The sequence below is a fragment of the Bufo gargarizans genome, chromosome 5 (genome assembly GCF_014858855.1).
Source record: "Bufo gargarizans isolate SCDJY-AF-19 chromosome 5, ASM1485885v1, whole genome shotgun sequence".
Classification (NCBI taxonomy): domain Eukaryota; kingdom Metazoa; phylum Chordata; class Amphibia; order Anura; family Bufonidae; genus Bufo; species Bufo gargarizans.
The window spans coordinates 438,047,879-438,070,459 of NC_058084.1; the positions used below are offsets into that span (position 1 = coordinate 438,047,879).

General features: G+C 41.1%; 1 protein-coding gene across 3 annotated transcripts in view; it reads right to left on the minus strand.

Moving 5' to 3' along the window:
- Window positions 1-22,581, minus strand: part of MKX (mohawk homeobox) — a 128,102-nt gene that overhangs the window by 56,876 nt on the left and 48,645 nt on the right. For all 3 annotated transcript variants that reach the window (XM_044294806.1, XM_044294805.1, XM_044294807.1), the window contains exon 5: window positions 18,191-18,526. In XM_044294806.1, the coding sequence (XP_044150741.1) occupies window positions 18,191-18,526 (336 nt within the window). The remainder of the gene's footprint in view (window positions 1-18,190; window positions 18,527-22,581) is intronic.

The following is a 22,581-nucleotide window of genomic DNA, read 5'->3' on the forward strand; positions in this document are numbered from 1 at the left end:
AGTTTTAAATATAATCCTGAGAATTATTTTTCTTCAATTACAAACAGGAAGAATGCGATTTTGTTCTACTGAAGTCCGGGGGAAAGAAAGGAACGTCATGTCATGCAAGATAAGGCGATTCTTTGTTCCCACAGAAGATAATCACCTGCCAGAACATATGCACACATAAAAGCATAAAAGACAACTTTTATTGGTACACGATAAAGTCATCCACTAACTGAATATCAAATGGTCAGCCAAATGAAACGAAAAATACATGACAATAATGCACTGTAACAAATAGTCAGGTAGTCACAAGCAATGACTACTACCAGTTACCATAGTATATCTCTAGAGGTTCACAAAAGAAGACGACAGATCCTGTGCAGAGCTCCTGGTGCCCCATGTGTTTGCCACTGCGGTCGGCATTCCATGCACCCTAAAGGCAGGGGTTTTACAAGGACAATAATTAATTTGCCAAAAAAATGTGCAATGGATCATAGGTGACTTTTAGCACTAGACTCACATCTCCAAGCACCAATAAGATATAGTAATATAATTACCGGTACATAATTATTAAAGGGGTTGTCCAGGTTCAGAGCTGAACCCGGACATACCCTTGCTTTCACCCAGGAAGCCCCCCTGAGGCTAGCATCGGAGCAGCTCATGCTCTGATGCGCTCCCTTGCCCTGCGCTAAATCGCGCACGGCACAGGCTCTTTTGTTTATCATAACATACTGCCGGGCGGAAAGGCAGTGTGTTCGGTGATGTCACCGGCTCTGATGGGCGGGCTTTAGCGCTGCCCTAGCCGTTTTACTGGCTAGGGCAGCGCTAAATCCCGCCCATCTGTGACATCACCGGGCTTCCTGTCAGCCTCATGGAGAGCCCCGGTACGTCCCGGAACTCCGAAAAATGCCTTTGCCCTGCGCAATTTAGCGCAGGGCTAAGTAGAGCATCGGAGCATGAACTGCTACGATGCTCAAGTCAGGGGGGGCTGCCGGGGTGAAAATGGAGGCATGTCTGGGTTCAGCTCTGAACCCAGAAAACCCCTTTAAGTAAATTTAGATCTGTCAGTCAGCTTGTTGATAACCTCCAGGCTCATCCCTTTTTTTGCAGATCCGTGTTTTGCGGACATACGGTCACGTGGATGAGCCTTATCAACATAATATACTTTCAACCAGAAATGCCCAACTTTTCCTGGTGGAAAAGTGTGATCCATATGTTCGCTGTGTGGTGCTGTACCCAGCAGGAGGATGGAGATACGCGACTTCTCCAGGTTGTTGATTAGGCAGTAGATGGTAGGAGAGCACAATGTGGCCATGAAAATAAGCACTAACTTTGAGGAACCCATTACATGTCCCTTAACGATAAACTCCAGAATAAGTCTTACATCTTGAAGTACTATTGTTAGAAGCTTTTCTATAAACCCCATGTGATCATTTTTTAGAAACCCTGCATGCAGACAATATCCATTTTCCCTTGGTGCACTCAATACTCATAAACACCCTGTAACAACATATCTAAATGGCTTTTATGTAATCATTATGTTTCAAGACTTTGAAAATACATGTTTCCTTGGGGGAATGCAAATACACTTTACCTTCTATAGCTATATTTATTTTAGCTGATCTCATTCCAGGGTCTGTTCTGCCTCCACCCGTTGTTGGATCCATTTCTCCCCTCTTTTTTTTGGTTTTAGTCACACTCACAAATCCAAATACAGCACATCCACTTCTGCACCCACATCCAAACCACACTATCCATTCCACCCATAGTGCAGTGCCAAAGACAATCTCAGTCTGGAACAGTGCACCTTCCCAGAACTGCCTGGGATCTATGTTTTCATTTAGCCATTCTAAACTAATTTGACCGAGTTCTCCATCTTATGGGTTTGGAACAGGTGGAGACGGATTTGCTTATGAGCTTCTGTCAAGAGCCTTGTTGTAACATTTAACATGCTTGTGATGTCCCTCGGACATTCCACACATCCTTCGATTGTTTAGAAAAGTCTCCTAATACATCAGATTGTTAATGTTGAGAATTTTTCATTGCTAGAATACATGTCTGGCTTGAACGTTTGATACAACAAATCACATTTGTTTAGTTTCATTGTGTGCTGTGGAATTACTGTGTTCTCAAAAGATCAAAGACCTGGACCCGCAACCAAGTCGACCACACTTATACTCAAGGCAGCCATGGACAAACAGTACAACATTACCACTTCACAGGTAAACTTGCAGAACTTTGTTTCTTATGGCTGCATCTTAAGCTACTTTCACATCTGCGTTTGTGCTGGATCCTTCATGGGTTCAGCAGAAACGCATCCAATATAGGCTACTTTCACATCTGCGCTTTCACTTTCCGCTATTGAGATCCGTCATAGGATCTCAGTACGGGGGGGGGGGGGGGGACTGCTTCCGTTTTGACCCCATTCACTGTCAATTGGGACAAAACTGAACTAAACGGAATGTACCAGAATGCATTCCGTCTCGTTTGGCTGCATCCCCATCGCGGACAGAATAACGCTGAAAGCAGCGTTTTTCTGTCAGCGATGTGGTGCGGAGCAAGACGGATCAGTCCTGACACAAAATGTAAATCAATGGGGACACAAAAGAAAATGGATCCATCCCCCATTGACTTACAATGGTTTTAGAGACGGGTCCGGCTTGGCTATTTTAGAGATAATACAACCGGTTCCGTTCAGAACGGATGCAGACAGTTGTATTATTATGACGGAAGCGTTTTTGCTGATCTAGGACAGATCCAGCAAAAAAAAAAAATGGTGTGAAAGTAGCCATATAATACAATCGTCTGCATCCATTCAGAACGGATCCAGTTGTATTATATCGCAAATGAACAAGACGGATCAGTCACTAAATCCATTGTAAGTCAATGGGAGCTGAATCCAGTTTTTTTTCGTGTTCGAAAAAACTGATTCGTCACCATTGACTTGCATTGTGTTTCATGACGAATCCATCTCCCATGGGAACGCAACGGAACAGAACGCATTCTAGTGCGCTCCGTTACATTCTGTTTTGTCCCCACTGACAATGATTGGGGACAAAACTGAAGCGTTTTCCTCCGCTTTTGAGATCCTATGACGGATCTCAATAGCAGAAAGTAAAAATGCTGATGTGAAAGTAGCCTTAGTTATGCAAAGGGTCAACTATAATGAATTGCTTGTCAGAAAGGACTAAGCTATTATACACCCCGGCTGATTATGCATACACCCGAAAAAAGAAAGTGGCTGAGCGAACAGCAGATCTGACATTGTAGAGTATTTGTCCTTCCCACAACAACCAATTTCAATTAAAAGTTGGAAAAAATTAGCATTGTGGGTTGGGATTCGATATCCCACAGCAGCCATCAGTCTCATAATGAATGCGTGTTAAAGGGAACCTGTCAGCAGAGTCACGCTGCCCTAACCATGAGCAGCATCAAATGCCAACAGGCTCCCCCATTTCCATGAACTACTGCATGGAAAATATAGTTTTAAAAAGCCAGGAGAAGAGTCTGCCGGCCGCCCCCCTCTGGCTTGTACCCGCTCGGCTCGCCTTGTTTTTAAAGTTCTCTCCCTATAGGCAAGTAGGGAGAGACAAATGAATGTTCAATCAGCTCAGCACATCAGCAAACAGACTGAACAGCGAAAAAGGAGGGTCCAGCACAAATAAAATAAAATCCTGAAGTTTAAATTCAATACAAAAAGATTCTTCCCTAGTTAATCCAAAATATAGAAAACACAGAAGAAAAAAATGCATCGGTTGGGGTGTTTCTGACCCTACCTGGGCTCATAACCTGATGCTAGATTAACAGTTGGAAATGTATATGCCCGTAGGTGTATAGGCACCACCTATGACTTGCGTAAAACAAGTATTTAAAAACATAATAACATAAAAAACGATAGACACGTGAATTAGCAGTCTATATCAATAATATAATATCAAATCTGAGGGAGAGTTTAAACCGTCGGGATCAGCATTATTTAATAGAAATATCCAATGAGACTCGCGGTTCAATAACAGGCGTCTCCAGTCACCAGCACGTACAGGGTGCTTTACCCTTACAGTGCCGAAAAATCTCATAATAGAAAGATCACACTGATGTATTCGATTTTTTTTTAAATGTCATTAAAAAAGTCATTAATTGTGTTACTACACATGTTGTATATCAGATATACTGCACTGCATGCCAGATTGCCTATGTGGGTTGCACTATTCGAAAATTTAAAGTGTTGTTCCCATCTCAGACAATAGGGGCATATCGCTACGATATGCCCCCATTCTCTTATAGGTGAAGGTTCCACCTCTGGGACCCACACCTACATCGAGAACGCCCTCCATTCATTTCTATGGGGCCGGCAAAAATAGCCGAGCGCTGGCTTGGCTAATTCCGTCAGCCCCATAGAAATGAATTGGAGGGCTGGTCACGCAAGTGCGGTGCGCTCCTATTCACTTGTATGGGGAGAGCGCTTGGTGGTGGCCAGACTCCAGGACACCGGGGTAATCCAGCCACCACCCACAACTATCATAAAATGGGGGCATATCCTAGCGATATGCCCCTATTGTCTCAGATTGGAAAACACCTTTAAAGAAGGGATCAGAGATGCCACTAATCCAGATACGATTAATCTCTCGAATGCACCTAAACATTTTAATTTTTTTTCAAATAAATTTTTTAGATTTTTACATTTCTAGATTTTTTGGCATTGAAAGGGTAAATTGCCAGTAAGTGGTGGTGACAGGAGACGGGTGTAATTGAACCGCGAGTCTCATTTAGAGATGAGCAAAGTACTCAAAAATTCTATTCAGCTGCTTCGCCGAATTACAAAAAAAATTGCTTTGTGATGAAGTCATTTGCAAAAGCGAATTTCTTTGTAAATAGTGGGTGCAATGACAGGGAGTGGCAATTGTGCATCTGATAGAAATAACAGAGCATAAAAAATTTTAAATTTTTTTTAAATCATACTTACCTCTACCATTTGCTTGCCACAGGCCACCTTCTTGATTGAAGATCTGGTGCGACATCTGCCACGGCATGTGATGATGTCCTCACGCCGGCCAGAATGGTGACGTCATAAGTCATTGCGCACAGGATTTCATGCAAGATCTTCAAGCAAAATGGCAGCGGCGGCCTGTTTTTTTTTTACACTATTTTAGGTTAAATCGATTCGTTACCACGAAGCACGAGGAAATTCGGCTTCAGGGAGAATCGAGTTTATCCTGAAATTCAGATTGAAGTTGATATTTCTGTTAAATACTGTTCATCGCCATGGTTTAAACTCTTGTAGGCAGGTCCAGATTGGATATTATATTATTGATGTAGACTGCTAATTCATGTGTTTTTTGTTGCTTTTATTATCAAGTTTTTTTAAATGCTTGCTATATGCAAATCATAGGTGGTGCCTGTGCACCCATAGGCTTACCAACTTCTGCCTGTTAAAGTAGCATCAGGTTATGAGTAAGTACCAAGTTGGGGTCAGATACGCGTCGACCAATGCGTTTTTTCTGCTTTCATCTCTGTGTTTTCTATATTTTGGATTAACGATGGAAGATTCCTTTTTTGCCTTGATTTTAAACTGGCCAATACATTTCTGGATTTTCTTTTGTTGGTGCTGGACCCTCCTTTTTTCTCTATTCACCAAATAGGCAGAGACCTGTCAATCAGGCTGGGTCAAGTGGGGGAAACCAGAGCGGAGCCCTCAGCAGACACTTCTCCAATCATGTAGCATGTCAAAATAAAACATAGTTCAATGTAATGAGGGAGCCTGTCCACATTTTATGCTGTCCATCATAAGAGCAGAATGAATCAGGTTCCTCTTAAAACATTTTAGCATAGCCAAAGTCGTAGCGGTAGTATAGGGTGCTCAGGACTCAACTTTGTATGGTCTATGATCCAACTAGGTTAAAGGTATTCTGTAACCTGAGCATACAGAACCATTTATAGGGTGTGCCAGATCTCCTATAGCAGGTCCGCAATATACCATTGCCATAAATATGTATGCTTTAGCTTATTCAGAAAATCAATTTAAGGTTAGGTTCACACAAGCGTTAGGGATTCCGTTATGGCTTTCCGTTATAACAGGGTTATAACGGAACATAACGGAATTCATAGGATGGAATGCAAAACGGAAGCCTTTAAGAGGCATTCCGTTTTGCTCCGTCCTAATAGAAGTCTATGGGAAAACATAACGGATCTGTCTGGGTCCCATTATGCAAGACGGAAAACAAAGTCCTGTCGGCGGAAAACAAAGTCCTGTCACAGTCCTGTCGACAGGACTTTGTTTTCCATCTTGCATAACAGGAACCAGATGGATCCGTTATGTTTTCCCATAGACTTCTATTAGGACGGAGAAAAACGGAATGCCTTTTAAAGGCGTCTGTTTTGCATTCCGTCATAATGCAAGTCTACGGGCAGCAAAACGGATCCGCCCTTCCGTCTTATGGATTCCGCTATGTTCCGTTATAACGGAAAGCCATAACGGAATCCCTAACGCTAGTGTGAACCCACCCTTACCAGTATGCAAATTTCCTCTAAAAAAAGACCAAGGGGCTGTTCCTAATGTATCTGGTGCCCAGCCGTGCCCATTCTGAAGGAGTGAATGCACTCCTGGCGTAAGATCCCGCCCGGTCTTCCATCCCTGTACAGGAATCAGCCTCCGAGCCTCTTGAAATTTGCGGGCTCCGTTTCTAAGGATAGGTGTGTGTCCCAGAAGTGGGACCTGCACCTATCACACATTGGGGGCATATTCTAGCAATATGCCCATAGTGTCCAAGATGGGACAACCCCTTTAAGTGTAATATTTAACTGGTGTGAATTATAACAGATTGTAGAAATTACATTACAAACCTACATGAATAGCTATTCCGTGTATATTTATTTAATCCTGACCTTCCACTGAGCTATTTCCAACGATTGTTTTAGACTCTGTATAATCCAATCTATAAATTTCTTATAATAATTGCCTGGAACATATAACACATCGTTTCTCCAAGGCAAGCATACTGGACCTCAGAGAATTCAGCATTATAATTATATCAAATTATAGCACTTTTGGGCCTCCAAACTTTGAACTACTGAAATATGAAATGGATTTAACCCCTTTTTAATGCAAATGTTCATGGGTTATAAGCTTTTAGTAATGAAAAAAAAACAAGGTGTCCCTGGTCTGAATGATTCTACAATATAGAAATATTATTACTCCTAACATGAAATGCCCAGAATTTATTACGTGGGTTATGCCCCCTTAAATGTCTGCTTAACATGCAGTAACCATGTCATTTATAGAGAAAAATCCACAAACCTTCCAGAGCAAACATTTCTTAGAAGCGGAGGTACATGCACAAGTAACTGAGTGTTCAACGGGGCCAGTGTTTAGCATTTTGCGATGGCAAAGTTAATAGAGCATAAAGAGGTGCCATGTTTTAAGATGAAGTTGTGTAGACTGTGCGGCCAGTTATAAATCTCTACGGCTGCAAAGTCAACTTAACTGCCATTTGTAGAGCTGTGTAATGGAAACTGGTTGAGGGCGGGGTTTTTCTGATACCAGAATTTGAACTTTCCCACTGAAAAAACGCTTTTCAAAAATTGCAAAAATAAAATCTCCCCCATATGTTTGGTATCGCCACATCCGTAATGATCCCACATTACACAAATATAATGTATATTATCCCCTATGATGAACGACGTAAAAAAAACTACGAAAAAAAAAATGCCAGAATTGACTATCAAAAAGTGTTTCTTACCCCCAAAATGATACCAATGAAAACAAGTTGTCCCACAAAAATCAAGCCCTCACACAGTTTCATAGAAATAAAAATAAAAAAAGTTATGGGTCTTGGGATGCGGTGATGCAATAAGATTTTCATTTTTTTTTTAAAAAGGGGTTTTATTGTAGAAAAGTAGTAAAACTTAAAGAAAACTATATGTATTTGGTATCGCTGTAATCAGACTGACCCAAAAAATAAAGTTATAATGTTATTCATGCCAAAAAGTGTACGACAAAAATTTTATAGCGTGAAAACTCAGTGGCAGTATTAATGTTTTTTCCCATCTCCCTCCCAGAAAGAGTTAATACAAGTTAAACAGAAAGTTTTGCCTGCCCAAAAATGGCACCATTAAAAACTACAACTTGTCCCACAAAAAACAAGCCCTCATATGGCTACACAGACGAAAAAAAATAAATAAAGTTATGGCTCTTGGAAGGCGACTATGACATTTTTTTTAAAAACAATGGTCAGTAAGGCCCAAAACAGGCTGGTCACTAAGCGGTTAAAAGCCCAATATTTCTAAAAAACAACAAATATTATTTGTATAGGAGCTAAAAGCATAAGCTCAATAGTCTTTACGGTTATGTTCATATTTGTATGCAATGCTATTTTACCAGGCAAACTGACAATTTGGATCGCCACTGTTTACAGTGGGGTCTCTTGCACAATGGATCTGGCGCGACATATTTGCATACAAAGCCTTAAAGAGGTTTTATAGGAATACAGATTTTTCAGCAAGCACCCCCGCCTGCTTCTGTAAACAGAAGATTCATACTTACCTGCACTCCACCACGTCCATGCTCCGGTCTCTAGCTTGATTTCTTCCGGCGCTCTGTGGGGATGGTCACATGCTCCGCTGCAGCCAATGACTGGCTTCAGAGGTCACGTGCTTCTTCTGGGTACGTCACTACTGAAGCCAATCAATGGCTGCAGGAGAGCAATGTGACCATGTCCATGCCCAGCGTCAGAAGAAAACAAGCTGAGGACTGGAACATGAACATAGTGAAGGACTGGGGCTCCGGGGAGCAGGTAAGTACGAATCTCCTGTTTATGAAGGCCGGCCGGGGGCACTTGCTGAAAAATCTGTATTCCTAGAGAACCATTTTAAAGTTTAAAACGGATCTAAAGCTTTAATTAATAGGTTAACAAGGTTTTTTTTCTTAGCGCTGACTATGATGATGAAGCTATCCAGTAGACTCTATACTATTAGGCCTCAGACGTTTGTGTCACTGTCAAACATTAAAGGGGTAGCCCACTAACGTCCTCTGATAGAGCATACAGAGGCTATAGAGGGGGTTCTCCTGGACCCTCAAATGAGCAGGAGCAGAGTCACTAACAAGCAGCTTGATTTAGCGGATTCTGGCTGTCTCTGTGCCTATTAGAGCACCATTCATCTACATGGACATCATGGTATCCTACATCCCGATTCCCACCACAATTGCATTATATAAAGTCATTATTAGGGTTGTTCACTTTAGTAACAAAAAAAGAAAAACAGCCTAATAATACAAATCCAGGGATATGGAACATTTTGAATCTCCCACAGAGTCCCTGTAAATCCATCAGTAGACAGTCAATGTATTCCAGCCAGTGGATTTCACCCATGGCAGGCGGAAAAAAAAAAATCCAGCATTCTTGCCATAGACAAGATAAATTACTTGAAAAAAAAAAAAAGGTGAAAACGTAGCAAAAAGAGATATACAATCCCTGCAGGGAAAAACTGTATCCAAACTCTAATTTTTCACAACATATGACAAGAAATACAGCGACTAAAATCCCATTCCTGCCACCACAAAACTCGTAAATACCAAAAGCAATCTACGACCTAAAAAGAAACGTTGCTTTGGAAAGACAACTTCTGGTTCTCACTAAAAAGTGAAACCCTATGAAGTTACAACCGGGCTGAGTGATGTCATAAGTAATTGATTAAGACAGTGGTTGTGTTATTACCAAGGATTTTCTGGGCAAAGAAAGCAAATGTAATGTCCCAAAAAAATCATATTTTTACTTCATGCATTTTATTCTTTGGAGATCTCTATTTCAGATGGATCTTTTCTAAACATAATTAACTGTTTCTTATTCCTGGAGAGGAAAGAAAACAGTTTACCCTGGAGAACAGATACTGTGGGTTAGAAGGTCATTGCGTTTGCATCTTAAAACCTAAATTCAGAGTTTCAGAATAGCCTGGTTATAAGTTCGATGGGCAGTAGAGTAGCTATAGGGACTGCAGAGGCACCAGTGTCACCTGGGCCCTGGTGACTGAGAGGGCTCAAAGTCTCCTCTGCCATTTAAAAAAAATAAAAAATGTATTATAAATGGAAGGGAATCTGATACAGATTTTGCATGGGAGCCAAAGAGCTTCAAGTTATGTATCTGCCAAAAGGCAGTGTCTTTTCCCTGTGGTTCCCTACGATACCGTATGAATATTGCCTACCGACGTACCAGTGACTGACTAAAATACAATATGTATATAGCACGGGACACGACTGGTGGAACATTTGTGACATTCCCTGAATCTACTTCTGGCAATCTCCTGCCTTCTTGGGCCCCAGTGGTATCAGGGTAATATTTGGAAAGCTAAAAGACAGTGGGATCGCCCTTGTCAGGACAGCAGATCCACTCTCAGGCAGGGCAAGAGTAGGGACACAGTAGGGTTTTTTACTAGGGTTCATTTTTTTTTAATTAATACTAATAAAGTTTACATTTTATGGGGTAATTTTAGTTTGTGCTGTGACGCCAATAGGCAGTGTCACAGGATATACGGCAGTTTAGGGTGCATTTACAGACGCAAACTCAAGTCACAAATGTAAAATTGGCTTCACACAGTCTGTATGTCTTCTCTATCAAAAGCAAAATCTAGACCTTCTATATTTATGTTACAGTATGGTTTCTACATTATAACAATTTGTGGTGGTTACTGTCAACTCAAACCAATTGTTTTCCACGCCAGGAAATGTGACAACCGTACATTATTTCCTGCTGTCTATACATATGACAACTAAGATGCTCCCAGGGTGGGAAAGATTTAAACGCTATGTACACCTTCGAGGGCAATTTTTTTTATGATTGCATTTTACTTATTTTGGGCTGAAAATATTTTTTTTCAGTTGGTCTTTATTAAAAAAAAATATTCAGCCATTCTGTCACATAGGGTTAACTGTCTATCTGTGTGAATGCTACTTTCACATTGTGCCGGTCATTTAATGCTTATCTTAAAATTACTAAAAGGTCATAAACACTTAATTAAGCCACATTCTTACCAGTAAAATAAGAACTGAGCTATAATGAGTATTTAGGAGGTCAGAGATCAGAGATAAGGAGCCATCAGCAGAACTGCCTGATGCAACAGAGTAAAAACATACAGCGTGCTATTAGAGAATCTCAAGGCTGTACAGAGAAAAGAGCTCAAAACTTTCAATAAAGACCGATTTAAATAATTTTTATCTCAAAAGGAGTACAATGCAATGGTAAAAATTTCCTCCAAAGGTGTACATAACTTTTAAACAATGGTACTTAAAAATGACCCATTATCACATATAACTTGCAAAAACAATTAGGCACATTTTTATACCAAAGCAAAATGGATAAAAATTAATAAATCTGTCGGACAAATAGACATCATACTAGCATGGTCAATTTTATGAGTACAAAATGTGTTGAGCTAAGTGCAGGGGAAAAGAAATGTGCATGGAGTTAATAAACCTATATACTTTCAGATATGACACAAAAACGTAACAAATCTGGGCAAAGAAGTATCACAATTCGGTATCACAATCACCTATTTCATCAAGAAGAACTTCTATCTAGCTACCTACATAAATTAATGACATTTCTAGACAGTGTTGATGCTGTTCCTTAAACTACATAAATATAAAAAAGCATTGCTCTGAGTGTTTCTGTCGTTCATCCCTCCACTATAACAAGGAACATTACATAACCGCATCTCTGTGATGGGGAGAAACAGAAATAGTATACTATTTTGTTAAGTAAATGTACTTTATACAGTAAAGCAAAGAGATGCAATTTCCCGCTTGCAGGAAGCAGCGTCCTTCCACAGGAATGCGTTGGCTTGACTTTGTCATTCCGAGAAAGGGCTTTACCAAACATTGCTACCCATACTGCCATGTGTTATTTCATCACTAAATAATATGTACAACCGCTGTGCACTACCCAAAAAAATGAATTACATCTATTTACAGCATAAGAAAAAAAAAAGAAATGCTAAAACATCAACGATAATAGGAGCAGAATAAGGATGTCTACCTAAATCTTGTAATTTAGATTGGGATTCAACAGCATCAAGACATATTACAGCTCTATATACAAATTACAACTCTATATATAAATTCCTCATTCATATCTCATCATAGATCCCGAGACAGAAGGAAACAATGAATTCTGCCAGGGAAAGATACAGTCAGCTATACATTGTAGTTTTACAAAACAACGTTACAGACAATGGTTGAGGACCCACTGTGCCAACTAACCAGTTTGACTTTGGGCTATTTCTGAGGGCGTTTTCCTAGTGGTTCCCTTGTTTTCACCCTTTCACCCCTATACAGAGATCTGGCCTTCACTGCAGGGGAGGCACCAGGCTGCTACCTCTTGGAATAGTGCTGGCGTATTTGGTAGCTGACCCACAGAGGTCAGAGACACCGATGCAAAACGCCAGAGGAACAGGCATTGCCCACAGACAGAACCAGGCTGTCAGGCAGACAAAGTACATGCAAGTCCAAGGAACAGACCTAGAAGAAACAGAACTACTGTAGGTCAGAAAACAAGCAACAGGCAGATGAACAGATCAGGGTCACAGGCGCAGATTAGGTGAGATAACTGAGACACTGGGTACAGAGACAGACAAACGAATATGGCTTGTTACAGGGTCAGGCAGACCAGAGTGCCCTGGTAGATCTTCAAAAACATATTGCACAGGCAAGGGGTGGGACACACAACACAAAATACATAACAGGGCTAATACCCACCAAGCAGCATGGCACCTTCACAAAGAGCAAGCGGGAGTTAACCCCTTCAGTGCCATTGTGGTCCACCCCCTCTTCGATCATAAATTTATTATCAAATAGGTGAGAAATGTCCATTGTGGGGAAACTCATCTTCTCAAAAACTCCTAACTGTGATGGTAGGGAATTGACTGGTAAAGAATGAGTTCATAAATTCAAATCAGAAGACATGCTCTTTCCGGGTTCCACTGAATTATTTGGCAAGTCACTGCACTTGTCCCAACAATCATACCAGGCAATCCCATTCTAATTACGTACCTGTATATACACCTTGTGCATTCTGCTCTGTTCCTTATGCACTAATTAGGACTACTGTCTACTACATCTCACTGCATACCATCATATTATATCAAAACCATACAGGCAAATTATACCCAATGTTGTTCTCTGATATTCAGTTTGCAACCAACTCCTAGTTTCTAATATGCTAATGTTGTGTGTTCTCCCCAGCAGTATAGTACATGCTGGATCTGGGTGTCAATGATGCTTCTGCCATTCTCCTGAAATCTGCCTAGTGTGTGTTTTCCTCTCTATCTACAGTGTGTGTGTGAGAGCTGCCCTCCTTGGATCCTCTCCCCCTTTCCAGATAAATCTTCTTGTACAACCTCCTACTTCTATCTCTAACGCTGACAGAAGAGAGGGGGGAAACACAGAGAACCCCCAGTAACAGGAGCAGTGCCCTGACAGATTGATGTCAGATTCTGCAGAACCAGCGACTATGTCAAGGACTTACATATACTCTACAACAGCAAATTAGTCAGACATGTCTAATGAAGACCATTTAGAAAGTTGTATCATTTTGCATTTAGAGAGCAAATTAATGAAAGAAAGTAAAAGGAATTGCATTAATGCAGCTTAAAATTAGAATTTTGTGAAAAGGTTGAATATTCTAGGCTCAAAGTGTCACATTCTAGTCATCTAATTAATCCATACCCCCTGAGGAAAGGGTTCCTCAAAATTGTGACTTTGAGGATTTCATAAGCTGTAAGCCATAATCATCCAAATTATACCAAATAAAGGCTTGAAATATCTCGCTTTGCCTGTAATGAGTCTTTCTCATATAATAGTTTCACCTTTTAAGTTGCATTACTGAAATAAATTAACCTTGCACGATATTCAAATTTTTCGAGTTTCACCTGTATATGGTTAACTGTTACCAACGCTAGTAGGAGCTAAGGAGCTTATTATTAGGCTGGATAAATCCATCCTCAAAGTCCCTGCTAAAATGAATAATTTTTCATAAAATTGGTCTAATATATTTGTTGATTTGTATTAAAAGGGTCAAAACTCCGCTTTTCCTTTACAAAACTCCATATCTCCTGCTGGGCTGCTTCCATCTCTAGGGGGAGTTTAACTGGTCACTAACAAGAAATCTGCAGACATCTGTCTTCAGCAAGTCCCTTCTATTGATGGATACAAGCAGGAAATACAAGTGTAGGGTAAGTACTGTAGATACAGCCACTAGTAGTGTTCAATAAGTAGAATAAAGATAATTATGAGATAACACGGCTGCATTTTACTCTTCATTAGAGAAACACTCCTATATTCATTCCTTACACATCACTATAAAAGCAGTGTCAAATCTGTCACCTTTGTCTGTAGGTTTATTTCCAGCACCGCATTAGTAAATTTCCTTCTATGTGGCTAAGGCCGGTTTCAACAGATCGTAAAATTGTGTTTGCAAGGCAGGGAAGAGGCGAAAGGTGGAACTTTCCGCTGGGTGATAATGATCTTAGAAATTAGGGCTGCCATAACGCCAACCAGTTTGCAAATCAGATGTGTTCTTCAATAGTGTTCTTGTACATCATTCCTGTGAGCTCACTGTCCAGACTCCAGACTGTAGTAACAAGTCCCAGATGAATTTATTTCTACAAGAAGTCGCTGGCCTCACTTGGTGCCTTACCAGCCACACCTATGATATTATGTGCAAGCTCGGGAACAGCAAAATTAGGGAGTTAAAGGGGTTGTCTCACTTCAGCATATGACATTTATCATGTAGAGAAAGTTAATAGAAGCCACTTACTAATGTATTGTGATTGTCCATATTGTCTCCTTTGCTGTCTTGATGAATTTTTCCATCACATTATACACTGCCCGTTTCCATGGTTAGAACCACCCTGTAATCCAGCAGCGGTGGTCAGGCTTGCAAACTATAGGAAAAAGTGGTAGCGTCTCTGGTGGCCGGGACCGTGGGAGCACGCATAGACACGAGTCCACAGCAGCTCCCATCTCGGCCACCTCGTATATGTGCTGTGGACGAAACGCCTGTACATGATGTGTGTATAATGTGATGGAAAAATGAATCCAGCCAGTAAAGGAGGCAATATTGACAATCATAATACATTAGCAAGTGCCTTGCAGTAATTGTGTCTACATGATAAATGCCATTTGCTGAAATGAGACAACCCCTTTAAGCTTCTACTCTAGACTGGCATCTTCTCCAGGATGTATCAGTAAAGCCCTTGTATCCAACTAGAATCACTTACTACGAGCAACCTAAATTTTTTATTTCTATCGGAATATCGACTAAAACAAAAAATAATAATAATTAAAATGATAACCTATGTCACAGTGGTTTAAAACCCTTACCAGTGATTGGCGTAATTTAAGAATTTGGAAGAGCTTCCAGAAAATACATTGTTTGAAACAATACAAGACATAAATATGCAAAAAATGTTGGCCTTTTGTGAGGTCCATCTTCAAGTAGATGTGGGCCCCAGGGAAACAGAGTCATAAAGGGCCCTCTTTCTACACTATCCTCTGCTTGACAAGTTACAGGGGTTCTCCAGGAATGAAAAAAATGAAAATAATTAAATATTATTTAATAATAAATATATTCACAAATACCTTTTATTACTTAGAATGGTTCATTTTGTCTAGCGAGCAATCATTAGGAGAAATAATGGCCGCCGTCCTATCAGTACACACAAAACCTGTCCTAATCACACAGGATGACAAGTTACTTCACCTCAATGAGCCATAGAGCTGTCTCATCCTCCTCTCTGCTCTGCTTGTCAGGAATCATGATCCTGAATACAGGTGAATCTTTGTGGGAATGGAGATGATGAGGAGACATGAGAGGAGGGTGAGGTGTGGCTAATGAGCAGCAGCGCTTGTTTACAGTCTCCATTACCACAGCCCTACATTACCACAGTCTGTCCTGTCCTTCCTCTCTGTACCTCATGTCTCCTCATGAACTAAATTCCCCAGAGATTCAGCTAAAGTTCTTATCACCTGTTGTCATGGTCTTACCTTCTTACTGTTCTCCTTCGTTTGACATGTGCTGGCGGCCATCTTGGTTTCTGGGTTTCTTGTAGCCTCCCACCCTGCGGCTTCTCCTTCCCACTGGGAGGAGCTGGATGCCTAGCTCATATATATAGGAGGTCTGTGGCTTCAGTTCCTTGCTTGGTCCTCCTGTGTTCACATGCTTCTAAGACTGCTGCTGCTTCTGGTTCCTGATCCTGGCCTCGTCTGACTACCCCGTTGGTTCCTGATCCTGGCTTCGTCTGACTACCCTGCTGGTTCCTGATCCAGGCTTCGTCTGACTACCCTTCTAGTTCCTGACCCCTGTCTACGCAAGACCCTGCTTCGGTTTAGCCATCCGTTTGGACTTTTGCTTACAGCTTGATTTTCAATAAAGCCTTCTTATTTCCACTTATCTCTTGTTGTACGTCTGGTTCATGGTTCCATGACACCTGTATTCAGGATCATAATCCCTGACAAGTAGAGAGGAGGATGAGGCAGCTCTTTACCTCAGTGTTGTAAAGTCCTCATGTGTGATCAGGACAGGTTTTGTGTGAACTGATGGGACAACGGCCATTTTGTTTTCCCTGATGATTGCTCCCCAGACAAAACAAGCCATTATAACTAATGAAAGGTATTTGAGAATATATTTATAATAAAATAATATTTAAGTATTTTCATTTTCTTAATTCCCGGAGAACCCTTTAAGAAGAGGCTTACCTAGTATTTGGCCTAGTTTGCTTTCTGCTAACACTAGCCGCCTTAAAGTGGTTTTCTGGGAATAATTACTTTTTATCTTGGGCCGTCATAGTGCCGGAAGCTCTAATGTGCTGCACGCACGCTATCAGAGGCGTGCAGCGTGTGTGTTACTGAATGTACTAAGAACAGTACAGATAGGCTGGTGCTATCGCTACACACTCACCACTAGAGTGTTGTAGCAATACATCTGAACTAGACTGTGTATGGTACTCTTTGCTCCTCAGGAAATACCGATTAATATCGGCAGGGAAAAGCGTCGAGCAACACAATGCACCTACTTATGTTCAGTTTTAATAGACTAATGATATTTGCAGAGCCGCTGTTTTAGTTGAGTTACAGTCCATTCAGAAATCACCGGGGGTCGTGTCCTTTGCTACAGTGTATGTAGCGGGGCTAATAGATGAGTAGGGATAGACCATACAAAGTGACTGATCTAGGACTAAACTACCTCACTTATCCTATGGGCTTTATGTAGCTCCCATTACAAAATAGGGAGATGTTTTTTGTGGCGGTGTGAGTTGAGGAGATAGTATTTATACAGATTCCCTCTGCTCCGGCTCAAACCACTAGCCTGACTGTTAGATTTGGTGGAGAACCTATTTTTAATAATATATCTAAGGCCTCATGCACACGACTGTTGTTTGATTCCGTGTCCGTTGTTCAGTTTTCCGTGATTTTCTGTGGACCCATTGACTTTCAATGGGTCCGTTGAAAACTCGGCTAATCCACCGTTTGTCACTGCGTCCGTGATTCGTGGTTCCAGTCCGTCAAAAAAATATAACCTGTCCTATTTTTTTCACGGAAAACGGTTCTCTGACCCATTCAAGTCAATGAGTCCGTGAAAAAACGCGGAGGCACACAAGATTGTCATCCGCGTCCGCGTCTTTTTTTTAACTTTCCTTCATGTCTGGTGATCCTCCAAAAATAAAGGAAGACACACGGAAACAAAAACGGAAACGGATCACGGAACAACGGAACCACGTTTTGCGGAACGGAACACAACAACGATCATGTGCATGAGGCCTAATCAAGATGTTTCTAACGTACTTTATTCAGGCAGTTAACAGTTTACAGTCTATGTTCTATCAAAAAGCAGTTAATCAGATCCTGGTAAATACTCATAATGCTTGTCAAGGATAGGGTACACATGGAGCCCATTGTAAGTCTACCTCCTAACACTTACTAGTTAAAGAAGGCTTTGTAGATGATGATGGAAGCCACTTGACTGAAGAACTGACATCTCTTGATGGTGTGTCCCATAGACTTATATTGCCAAAATGTGCCAGCCTCACATCTGTTGCCCAGAAACATTGCAAAATACTCTCGGCAACTTGCTTATCTACGGCCCCTTAAAATGTCAAATTATTTGCTACTCAGGCTAAAACAAATGAAGACATGGGAATTCCCATCTGTAGACACACTCACCTGTACGGTAAACAAAATTGCCTTCGGTTTCTGAAGAAGAGGGGGACACAAGCTCTTCTTCAAACTCGTTTGAGCTGAATGATCCTGAGTGGTTTCTCTGCCTTGTGTTTTCTCTCATGACTGAGTTAGTGGCCATGACATGTCTTAAGGAGTCATTGAGATAACGATGCAATAAACTGCTTTTGTACTTTGGAGGGGAGACGTAGTCTTCATTGGCACTGGCTTCTGCCCTCATCCCTGACTTGATGACCGAGTTCTCAGTATTTATCACAGTATGGTGGATGGGTTTATCATATACTTCTTCATTAGCATGACTCCTGGGAACATTTTCTCCATCTGAAAATCAATAAAAAAAAGAAACATGATCTAAGGTTTTACACTGCAGAAGGGCATGGGCTAAATCATTCAGGTGAATTTTAGAATTACTTTATGATCGGTGAGGGTTGGACAGCCAGAATCCCCACCGATCTTGAGACTGTTGGGACCACAGCTCACCTTTTTTGCCTATACAGTGCTGCTCCTGGCCTCTCAAGCGAATGGGGCATGCTGCAGTCCCCTGCACAGATGGTGGCCAGGAGGACCACTGTGCAGGAGAACATTTTGAAGGGGAGCACTTTAGCCTCTGTATTCTTTGCATCATCTTTACATTTTTGTGCAGATATCATGTAGCTTTGATGTTAAAAGCTTTGTATTTAAAATGTATTGTTTTTTTTTAAAATAATGTAATGTGTTTTATATCCATGCTTAAAATATGAACATTTAAAATAAACCTAAAAATAAATTATTAAAAAGTATATAAATAGTGTTGAGCCAATCAAAGTTCACAAAGTGGACTTTGATCCAAATTTCAGGGAAAATTTGATTTGCCGCGAAGCCGAATTTCCTCATGCTTCATGGTAGCAAATCGATTTTCCTTGAAATAGTGTATATCCATTTGCTTGCGACATGCCGGCTGCCGCCATCTTGATTGAAGATCTCACACGAAATCTTGTGCGCAGTGACATAGGACATCACCAAGCCGGCCAACGACGTCATCATGGGCCCCACAAGATTTCACGCTAGAACTTCAATCTATGATTCATCACTAATAGAATTTTGCAATACTTCGCTTATCTCTAGGTATGAATTATATAAACTTGCTCATGCTGTTTGCCGACCTTTAGGATTGTGTGCATATTCCTTACGCAGGGTTCTGAATCTCCTTAAAGAGACCAGTCCTGTATGGACACTTACTAGAAGTACTCCGTGGTATGGAATCTTTTAGGTAATGCTCCATGGGAAACAAATATGCAAAGAGGTATATCCCAAGGAAGAGAACCATCTCACTAATGCCACCTCTTGGAGAACAAGCCTTAGAATTTGACAAGGGAATATAGCCAAGCCAGATATGCATCTGTAGACAGCTGTTTCTGGGTGCTTGCCCCTCATCAGTAGGGAGTAGGATTCTGGCTGGCTGGATGTGATGCCTTCAATTCAAAACAGCTGTCTAGGGATGGATATCTGGCTTGGCTATATTCCCTTGTCAAATTCCAAGGCTTGTTGAAAAGTCTGATTTTGACTCATATGGAGCCACTTCGAAGAGGTGGTGCTAGCGAGATGGTTCCCTTCCTTGGGAGATACCTCATTGCACGTGCACATTCCTAAAATGAATCCTGTAGAGTACCAGCAGTTCTTTTCCTGCTAATCTGTTACTTGTGAACAGCTGTGGGGTGTAACTTGGTGTGGGGCTTAACTATCCTTGTGTCCTACTGCAAAGACAGAGGGGGATGTTCCTGTTGCAACCAGTTGTCTTACAGCCAGACACAAGATTGTGAGGAGGAGAAGGATGGGAGACATGACATATTTTGGGAAACATACAGACGATATATATTTATATAATTCTGCAATATAAGGGGAAAAAATGGGGACACAGGAAAACATATGATTAAGGCAGGAATTGCTGGGATACGTTTTTTTTTTTTTTTTTGTAAATTTGCTATATGTGGGCTCCTTAAAGGGGGCTGGCAAATTTAATCAGGGCCAGGAAAGAGTTTAAGATAAAGAAAAAAAATACACTAATCTAGTCACGGGCATTCTGTTCTAGCGCCAAGGGTCCCATCCATGCTCTTTATAGTACCTTGTGGAAGTATGATGTCCCATCCCTGGTCATGTAAACCACTGAAGCCATTGTGTCTCCAAGTAACAGGTGACCTGCGATGACTGCAGTGGTGCACGTCATGACCACACATGTGACATCATACTTCTGGTTCACAGGGGACCAAAAGGAATGAGGATGGGACCTTTTTCACTGGAAAAGAGTAGCGGTGATTAGGTGAGTGCTTTTTAATTCACTTTCTCGCCCTAAGGGTACATTCACACGACCGTATTATTTTATCTCCACATCCGATCCGTTCCGCATTTTGTGGAATAGATGCTGATCCATTTATTTCTATGGGTGAATGAAATGTGCAGACAACGTTCAGTATGCTGTCCGCATCCGTGTTTCCATATTTCTAGTCCGCAAAAACATGAAGCTTGTCCTACTATTGTCCGCACAGATCGGTCCGCAGCCCCATTCAAGTCAATGGATCCGCAAATTGCAGATGACATATGGAATGGTTTCTGTATGTCATCCGTTTTTTGCGTATCCGTTTCCATATTTTTGAAGGCCTTAATAATAATTTTTTTTTCTCTTTTTTTTTTTTTCTTTTTTTTGCGAAAAAAAAAAACGAAAGACATATGGAACACAAACGGAAGTCATTTGTCCGCAAAATGCAGACACACAGTTCCGTTATTTGCGGACCGCAAAACGGAAAGGATTACACACGGTCGTGTGAATGTACCCTAATTGAACCCCTTTAAATCTTGGAAGCTAACTTTGAATTTTTAGGCAGTAATTGTATTTTTGTGATTTTATTTTTTATTGTATTCTAAATGACAAATGCACTTAAAGCTTTGGTAGAATCCTTTTTTAATATCGCATTATGATTATTTTCCTTTGCACTGCTCTAACAATGAACAACTGAACGAAGGGCCATGTAATGCCGAATAAATCTATCCAGATTTGTTTTCCTAAGACTAGTGTGAAAGGGGAGACAGGGGTCACGAGCCCATGAGGTACAGACTAGGTAATAAACACATGTATTTCAATCTGAGGTATGGTCATGCCCTTTAAAGCCATTCTGCTCGGCATTCTTGTGTTACAAACTCCTTTCTGTACCAATAAACATTCCCTGTTGGCTCAGTGGAACAGTTCTATTTATACTGATTGGCAACTTATTCTTCACGGGAATAGTCCTTCCTTTCTTAGAAAGTCTGGCTAGTGTCCATCATAAATATAAATACTCTATATAGGCTACCTCTGCGTAACCCACATGGAAAGGATCAGATATCGCTCCTTTTTTCTTATAGGACACAGGGTTCCTCATCTTTACGTTACCGCTGCTCTGTCTCAAGACATAAATAACATTGAAGAATGTCCTTACTGAAGAAACTATTCAGTGTTGTATAAATTTAGATCAGGCTTATGACAACCCTAAAACTTCAGTCCTACAAGAACCTCTAGTCACTCCTCCAAAGTCAAGAATAATTGGCAAGATGTCTACCTGAGCATAATGAGATACACTTTTCTCCTTTCACTCTATAATAACATGCAATGCAACTTGTGGACCCATACAGAAGCAGCGGCAGATATGCTCTGGAGGTCTGGCAGGTGTGAATAAGGTTGTTCTCACATATGAGTTGAAGCTTTTGTATACAGTTCTGTCAGATTTCACAGCCAGAGCTCCAACAGACTCCAATGTAGGTCAATGACGTCAGCCACTTTTGAAATCCATTCTATGATGGATCCAACACTGTGTCATGGCTTCCGTTTTGAATGGAAGCCAAGGCGCACATGTGAACATAGCCTAAGAGACATCACGACAAGTAATCTTCTTTAGGACCAGGTTTTATTCTTAAAGTAATCAATGTAAAGGTGAAGTTTGGTCAGCAGGAGGTAGCCAAATATCTATAGGAACTGCAACAATAATTCTGGTGGTACAGTCTTCCAGTCGTTAAAAAGCTTACATTTTTTGCTTATATTCTGTAATGTCCACAGGATAGAGGATAATTATTAGATGATTAGGGTCCTACTACTGGGCCCCCACAGATCACAAGAACCCACAACCCGTCGAGCCATCCAAAATGAATGGAGCGACCAGTCTGGCATGCGCACAGCCACTCAACTTATTTCTGGAAGTTCTGGAAATAGCAGAGCACAGCACTCTACCATCTCCAGAACTCCCACAGAAATGACTGACTGGCAGCTCTGTTCATTTTGGAGGTTTCACAGGGTGCGGAGCCCCCGTTATCATGATGGTGGGGTTCCCAGTGATACGACCTCCACTGATCTAATAGTATAGGGGATACCT